Consider the following 8,905-nt stretch of genomic DNA (forward strand, 5'->3'; position numbering starts at 1 on the left):
CATATAGGAAACTACCTATCTTATTTTCCAAGTTTACTAGTTTACGTGCATTAAATTTATTAGCATGTCAGTAGTTAATAGTATAGATTTTGCATGAAGTTCCTATACAATTCATATCATTCCACATCTTTTATCTAACCTAAACTTCAAAATGGTGTATATTGGAAGAACTCAAGTGTTATTGATACAACACACTAAAATCTTAGTACAAGACTTGAAGACTCCTACATCACAATCACAAACAAAAATTCACTTACTATTAATAGGCTCTACAGTGTTTTGTCCCAGCGTACTTCTTACATGCAATATGTATGATCCTGGACCACCTGTTCGGAAGCAGCCCAGAAAAAACGCAAAGCTCAAGTTTCGTTTCTCAACAATGGCAAGCAGGAAGGCATAGTTGCCGCTGGAAACTCAAAACCGTCGGCCTCGTTTCCTTTGTTTAAATCTTCGCTTCATTACAACTAATACATTGGATTTACAACACATAAAGAAACAAATAATTGTCCTAAATGCATCCTACAAAAAGTAACAAACTAATTTATACTGAGAAGTGAACTATAACATATTGTCGTAAAATTGATACTTGATAAAATAATGATTAACTATAGATCCCGAGCATCATCATATACGAGGAACGCTTGTGCTTTTTGGTGATATCTCTTCAGAAATTACGAGGAAAAATCACACAGAAGGGAAGTACTTGTTGAGGTTGAAGGGAAGGGAGTAAAATTCCTCACTCCTCGTGTCTCCTTTGAAAGACCGGAACTTATCCCACCAATGCTTACCCCTGTCTTTCCTCACTGAGCTTTCTTTCCGGTGGAGGGTGTTATCTAAGAAATATGCTACAATTCCAGCAACAAATGCTTCCGAAGAGAACGGGACATTCACCATGTCGTTGAACTGTCATTTATAAGAATGCATGAAATCGGGCATTCATCCATTAGCCAACAAAGACTCAAGCCCAAAAAAAGATCAAAAGTAAAGTTAATGCCCCCCATTGTAGCTGGCTGGTAATAGATTGCGTGAATGGTAATGAATTTATATGTGATTGTCAATATGCTATGGTAATGAACTTCACCCCGAACAAGTTTTTTTTTTTCAAAAAATTTCATTACCACTAGATACCACCTTTAAAGTATTAATAGATGGTAATAGGAATTTGGAAGAAAAGAATTTTGGGATCGATAAGTATTACCATGGATATTGACAAGATACTCTGCAAAATTACTTATAAATTTATTAACGTTCATCAGTATTACCCACCTACCAAACAGGCCATAAGAATTTATAAAAAAAAATGGCATAATTACCCATCTTGCACTTGTATGGACGGGACCAAAACCCTTAATTGCTTCGTACTCGTTGAAGTATTGGGGTATTGACAAACCCAAGAAAATGGAGAATCCAAGTATGAACTTTGTACGGAAACTGTTGAGATTGCAAAACTGAAGGAAGCTCAATCCAATAGAACCTGCATCGAATTAAGATTATTTACATGAGAAGTCAGTTAAAACCTTAAATATTCCCTAGTAGTTTTCACTCATATCATGTCAAATCACATGCTTACCAACATAGGCAAAGAAAAGACAGTACAGAGCAGCGATAATTGGTGAAGGAATTGAAGCAAACACAGCTCCGAATTTCCCTGCGATATCATGCATGATTCAGGAACCAAATGTAGGAAAAGACGGAACGGAGTGGATCCCACTTCCATAACATAGAACAGATGTGAGAGATATACACACCAAGAATCGAGAAGAACAACATAAACCCAGCTGATATTTGGACAACCCGTCTGCTACCCACACGTGTCAGTGTTAAGAGGCCGGCGTTCTCGCTGCATAAAACACCAAAAAGCCTGCCTTTACTAAACAAAGTCGACAATACGGAAAATTATCGAAATCTTTAGGCTTCTTATGTGAAGTACAAAAAGATGTCTTAGTCTTACACAGAAACGGAGGACCCAATCCCAGTCCCAAACAACCCAGACAACAGAATGCCAACACCCTGTCAAGAGGAAAGAGTTGGCTATCAGCCTTCTAGATAAAAATAATAGTGCTTACAAGCAAAACAAGAAAGGAAGAAGAAGTTTAAATAAGCAATTATTTATGGAGTTGGAGCCAAGTTTAAGTTCTTGTGTTATACCTGCCAACCAACGCCTCGACTGAGTACAGAAGGAGGCATCATTGTTGCACTAGCCGACCTTGAAACTGCAATGAAGGCACCAGTGGACTGCACATGGAACAAGAGCCATTCTTAGATATTACGAAATGATCAAGAAAGTTATTTTCACTCAACATGGACTAACTGCCTTAAGGTTTAATACTTTAAATCTGGGTAATGTAAATTTCATTAATGCATTTACAAACACTAGCAATTCTGATAACATGAGAACAACAGTATCCATTTATAGGTCTGAAGCTTCCATATGAACAATGGTGACAGTTTTTTAAAAGCTAGGATACAATACTGTGAATCTGTCACAATATATAGCAAAAGCCACAAGAAACCCTAAATTTTAGCCCCTTCTTGCAAAAGTAGCAACGACTATCAAAATTCCTGATGTTTCCATATCCTACAGTGAAGATAAATATACCTCAATAAGAGCAACAAATGAAGTCAACATCATAGCAAAGGCTTCACCAGCATCAAATGTGGGCGCTCCCCATTGAAAAGGATACGGAACTCTAATCCTGCAACATGAGACCAGAAAGGGTTAGTTTGTCTGGAGGAAATTCCCATTAAGAGGAATAACTTCCTTTCACTTTTCAGCCTGACAACATGTATATTACCCAGGCTACAGTTCCCAACAAGCCCAGTAATTAGGATAGTATAAGGTAGTTATCTGCTTATAAGGGGACAGGGTGATAAAAAAAATTTGTAATCATTTCCTTTCCTCGCTCATTGAACAGCTTCTCTAGGTGTAATCTATTCTACTACTACGCAGATACATCCTCCCATGGACACTGACATGTAAGGATAACATATGTTTTAGGAGAAGTTGCATTACCATGGACATTGAAATCATTTTTGTCGTACAAAATTACACAAAAATTAATTACTATCACCATCAATTATTAATTTTCCTGCCAAACAGGCCTTTTATGTATAAGGAAGTACAAAACAGCAGATCCACTAATGAGGTAGTAATGCTATAACCTCAGATAATCAGCCTTCTACTTCATAACTAATTAGATTAGCTGTTCAGAATTTTCACTATTATTAAGTACATAAATCAGATAACCACATCCATATATAATTTGAACAGGAGTACAAGACATTTTGATAATTAACAAGCTTATAATAGCTCAAATTTCATTCCAACAGAAAGATTGAACTATAAAGTCTACAAGAAAAGCTTCTACATAGAACTGCAATAAGACAAGCTGAACTGCAATTAAGCAAGCTCAAGTTTGAGAAAAACTAGCTATGCTCCACAACCCTAGAAACACACCCAAAAAAAAGAGGGAGGAGTGAACATGTGGAAGTAGCAAAATTCAGTGCATGGTTCTAGCCACCATTTACGGAACACACATTGGAACAAAGCAAATCATAACTCAGGACAGTTTCTTGGGAAGATAATAGTATTTATAAATAAACAAACATATTACCATGGAGCACCACTTATAAGTCCAGATCGGTCAGTACGACATGTAATCTGCGTCCTTGGAGCAACATGATTATATGCTCCCCCCACTGTAAGAATGTGTGCATATAGCCAAACTATAGCCACAGAGATCAGAACAGCAAAACGCTCAAAAATGTGCTTGCCAACTTTTGTTGCTTGTGAAAGATACTGCAAAAAGATCATAGCTGAATCAATCAATTGAAAGTAGATGATGTTATATAATTGTCCACTCCCAAATTCAGCCACAAGCTTTTGCCTGCTTAGTAATCATACCACTGCAATAAATATTAGAATGATAAGCTCGGGCAAGCCAATCTCCACACATTTTGCCACCTAAAGCGACAGAAAAGCTTTACATCAGGGATGACAAACAGCATATAGAAGCAGCTGGAGAAAATGCACATTATCCTGGGAAAAGGATATAATTAGGTAGTTGGCACTGCAATATTACCCCAGGAAAACCAAGTTCATAGAGTCCAAATCCAACCAGAGATATCAAGGGAACCACTGATAGTGGGCTCAGAAACCTATAGGACATCAAAGGACAATTGTAAGACTGACAGCAATTTTAATAGCTTAACATGAAAAAGAAACAAAGAATTCTTGAATAGAATTGATCTACACAGCATCTTTTGACCAGAGGAATATCTAGAGCACCCTTTATATACATCTCAAGCTAAGCAGCACTCCTTAAAATAAGAATATCAATCAAGACTAGAAGATGTTAACGTGCCAGCAAGTATGCCTCTACTAAAGTCAAGCAGGTAAGTCAACGAGTAATATATAACACTGTTACAAGTCAAGGGTGCCACTTAGAAATTAATATTTATTGAAACTATGATTAACCTAGCTTAAAGAACGTTAACCAAGTTAATACTACTGCTCTTTATCACAACATACGGACTAGAGAGGTTAGGGTTTCCTCAAAAAAAAAAATTATACACAAATATTGATATATGATCTACAATTAAGTCTCAAGTGCTCCTCAATGGCTCTTTAACTGAATCTCTGATGTGAGGTTTTGAATCAAAGGAAAACAAAATAAACTTAGCCCTCCTTCATTAAGATAGTAGTTAACTAGTTTATCAGAGTTTGTCATTGACTTGAGCTTCCAAATTAGTGCAATAATGTAAAGCTGTAAGCAGGAAACGAGCAAGGTGTTGTATATAATGGAAAATGTAGCCACCAGTACATTACAATACCCGACATGAGAGGAACACATAAAGCTTTAACAAACAAGTCAAAGTACAAACCAGATCATCAAGTCAAACATACAACTACACATGAAAGCTAGAGATACTGCAAATCGATAGGATTCGAAGTCTTTTCAGAGAGCAAATTTGACTTTAAGCCATAATATTTGCAGGGGTGTATATGAGGATATCTTCTGTAGTGTCCCTTGAAACAAAAGAAACTATGTACATTGTGAATGCCTATGATTTTAAGTATATGAATTTTACTTCTGAAACTGCTGAAGCCAGTGAGAAAAAAGATGCTCCATTATGGTCAATAATAAGCACTAAGATGAGCCATAAAATCACCTTGTGACATTACGCCAAAGACCACTGAAGCCAAGAACAATTTGAAGGGTTGAAGCAACAATCAAAGCCCCTTGTATTCCTCGCATTATTCTCTTGAATTTCTGTTGACACATAAGAAGGTTAGTTGTATTAAAGCAAAGGTAATGTTTCAGCATCAACCTTTCCTAGTATGAGCACTAGATTACGCCTAAAGGCCCTAAACACTCATATTAATTTTCACACATTCTTCCAACCAGCAGTCCAGCACCTGCCTTTCAGACTTTCAGGTCTTTGATTTTTCCTTCAATTAAATACTGAAAAGAGAATAAAAGCAAGCTACTTGTATTTAGATAGAGGATATATAGTCAGTCCGGTTGAACATCAGCCCAACAAACAAATTGAACTTTAATACAAAACATTGGATATGATATACGCTCTGGGACAGAAAAATAGGCAATTGGTGAGCAGGTAAAGTTCACATTCTTCATGTTCCAACCTCACTTAAGTGAGAAGGCATCATCACCAAAGCCCTGCAACATTCTCTCTGTAATGTTTTACCTAGAATGCACTAGTCAACATCTTATTCAGACTGCTGAACCATGATAGATGCGATAGTATGTAACTCATGTAAGTTATTTGCTTATGTGAATACCTCAATCCTATTGAGAACTAACACCAGCATTTTATGTCACACAATTTAATGCCCCATTAATCTGTCATGGCAAGTAAAAATACAGAAGGATGCATAAAAATAGAATGGCTTCTGCACAAAAGCTGCTATAATTTCTAGATTTATTGTTTAGGGTGCGTCCATCAGGAGTACTATTATATGCAACAACGAACCAGTCCACTTAAGAGTTCCCAACATTCTCATCTTGTTTCCCCCAGACTTGCAAGTACCAATCACATACCAATATGATCACGAAAATGAGTTTTCAGGGCCAAATCATTCTAGGGTCTGCAGAATTACAGTAAGAACCAGCCAATACAAAACCACATATCGATATAATCATGAAAATGAGTTTCCAGGCACAAACCGTTATAGGGTCAGGAATGTTACTGTAACGACCAGCCAAGATTATGGAAATAGTGGGTGCAACAAAGGTGTAGGATGCTCCAATCACAGCTGGCAATCGTGTCCCAAATGTTGTCTGAAGTAGTGTGTTCAAACCAGCAACAAAAAGCAATGTCTGAATAACTTCTGCTTTCTCTTCCTATTGAAAGATGCAAACATAAAGAATGGTTAGACATTCATCAATCGAAAAAATTTCGGCAGTCAAAAAGCTAATTATATCTAGAGTCTCATTTCATTGGTATCATTTATTCATCCTCATGACGTACCTTTCCTCCTCCCATCTGAGGAACAAGAGCACTAGGGATGAGAACAGTTGTGCCAAGCATCACAATGTAGTGCTGGAAACCAAGGAGGATAGCCTCAGCTGCAAGACAATCAGCAATTTCATTAGCTGAGGAGAAGACGTAAACTTTGCTAATTGACATGCAATGAAAGGTCACAACAATCCATCGAAACAAGCTTGGACAGAAGCAATGAGATCAATGGTGGTTTGGATAAAACCTCTCACTGAGGGCCACACAGATCAGTAGATCACCTAATCAAATGCAGTACATTTTTGCAAAAGGTTGTAACAGTTAAATGAATTATCCATCCAAAATATAAAAGTCATACTCAAGAGAATCCTCCTATTCACCAGGAGTACTATAGATTTTGCATCAACATGATCCTAACACAAAGAAGCAATAGCACATCTCCTGTGGACGCCTGAATAATGGTGCAGCATCACAACTCACAAGTAACCCCATATATGCATTATCAATAAACCCCATTCATATTTAGTAGTATCACTATATATTCATTATCAGTAACCCATATCGCACCATCAACTAATAGTCTAATAGTATAATACACCACAAGGACTTAAATATTTCATTGATACTCAGTATATCATCAACCGAGTAGAGGCAATAAGGCATGGGTTTGAAAGTGGTCGCCAAACACCAAGGTGAGGATGAATCTTACAAGTGATCCTAATTACTAATACAGCAAAGAGTAGAACTGGTCAATAAATAATGTAATAAAAATTATAAAATCCTTCCACTTCCAACAAGGCAACCACAATTTAGAGTCTCAACAACATTTTCTAAATTAATAAGGCCCAATTTGTAACCCCTTTTTTTAAGTATATAGATAATTTTAAACCAAACAGACTAGCCCACCAAAATTAAAGAAGCTTATAAACATGAAGATATAGAAAGATATAAATAATTAAGTCCATCATACTATAATTACAATAAATCACCTTCATCACTGCCATAATTAGACCCCCTTCACAAAACACTCAATTACTTTGCATATAACCATTACTATAAATATAACAAGAAAGAACAGTAACTAAACAAATGTAAACCCAAAATTAGAAAGAAAATAGAGATACTCACGCCATGGTGGAGGACTTGTAATGCAATAAGACACATTAGGCAGCTGATCTTTTGGTGGGTGTGGAGCTGGTTCATCTGCTTTTGCTGGTGCTGCACCTCCTGCCATCTTTAACTTCTCTCTCTAGTCACTTCTCAAGTTCTCACTCTATAAACCTCCTTTTTAACATAAAAATTCCAAAAAAAAACAACAAAAATCAGTGAATATTGCAAATCTAACCAAAACCCAGATCCAAATTTATCTTTTTCCAGAAACCCAACTTAACAGTTGAACAGTTAAAACCAAAAAAACAAACACCCAAAAAACATGAAATTTTTCACAACCCAGAAAGCAGAAAACTCCATTTCTTACCCAGCTAACACAAAAGACACCGACTTGACATGAGGGAACACACCCACATGTATATCCACTATAATTGATTACCCTAATAGAGAAAAAGACTGTAAAAACTATAAAGACACTAAAAATCAAATAATGTGACTAAGGAAAAGTAGAAAATTAATTATGGAAAATGTAGTATGAAAGGAAAAGCTAGTGTACTACTAACTTTTTACTAACTTTAAAGCAGCAAAATCAAGTGGAAATGAAAAAAATTTAAAATAAAAGGTCAACAAACTTTCAGTATCTCACCTAATATTTTCACCAGTTTAGTTCTTCTTTTTTATGCAAATAAAAAAGAAAGAAACTTTACCCAGAAAATACTTTTTTCCTGGGTAACAAACTAACAATGTCCTCCTTCTCAGCCCTCAGTTCAGGTTATCAGGACAACACAGAAAGAAAAAAACACTCTTTCTCTCTCCTCTTTGTTCTTTCTCTCTCTAAAAATCACTAATTTGTTGTTGGAGTGCCTTTTTACTAAAATTTGCTACTACTTGTTATTGTTACTTAAAAAAAAAAAAGTTCTTTAATTTCTGCTTTTGAATATTTGAGAAATTTTACACCCAGAAACCAATAAAGCAACCACTATCAAGAAAACGACGTCGTTTAATTGTACTGTAAGGTTAAAAGGAAATGACTTTCTTACCCTTTGACATAATAGGTTTAACAAACTCCATTATTGGACTGTATTTGGCAAAATCTTGACCCTTCTGTCTGCTTTTCTTCCTGTTTCGTACCATGTTGGTCGTGGAAGAATATTAGGCAAAAGAGTGAGTGTAAGTGTAAGTTTCTAATTGGATTATATTATATATTTTAATAAAGTTTGAAAATTTAGTGAAATTATGTGATTTATATTTTGTTTAATTATGCCTTTAATTCAGGGTAGTTGCCCACGAATCCTGTTCCACACAACTTGACAAA

General features: G+C 36.0%; 1 protein-coding gene across 3 annotated transcripts; it reads right to left on the minus strand.

Annotated features, from left to right (window-relative positions):
* Positions 1-229: 229 nt before the first annotated feature.
* Positions 230-8,655, minus strand: LOC104894221 (nucleobase-ascorbate transporter 6). Of its 3 annotated transcripts, none has more exons than XM_019249698.3 (15): positions 8,631-8,655; positions 7,609-7,764; positions 6,493-6,590; positions 6,189-6,365; positions 5,173-5,273; positions 4,083-4,158; positions 3,905-3,964; positions 3,615-3,799; positions 2,600-2,696; positions 2,149-2,235; positions 1,952-2,010; positions 1,749-1,840; positions 1,571-1,648; positions 1,314-1,474; positions 230-903 (listed from the first exon to the last, which is right to left on the minus strand). In XM_019249698.3, the coding sequence occupies exons 2-15, from the start codon at positions 7,712-7,714 to the stop codon at positions 685-687; spliced, it is 1,596 nt and encodes a 531-aa protein (XP_019105243.1). In that variant the 5' UTR covers positions 7,715-7,764; positions 8,631-8,655; the 3' UTR covers positions 230-684. The 3 variants fall into 3 exon arrangements, with proteins under 3 accessions (XP_019105243.1, XP_010678709.1, XP_010678710.1); XM_010680407.4 differs by lacking the exon at positions 8,631-8,655 and adding an exon at positions 8,237-8,502; XM_010680408.4 differs by lacking the exon at positions 8,631-8,655 and adding an exon at positions 7,958-8,114.
* Positions 8,656-8,905: the final 250 nt, after the last annotated feature.

Source organism: Beta vulgaris, chromosome 5 (assembly GCF_026745355.1).
Source record: "Beta vulgaris subsp. vulgaris cultivar EL10 chromosome 5, EL10.2, whole genome shotgun sequence".
Lineage (NCBI taxonomy): Eukaryota > Viridiplantae > Streptophyta > Magnoliopsida > Caryophyllales > Amaranthaceae > Beta > Beta vulgaris.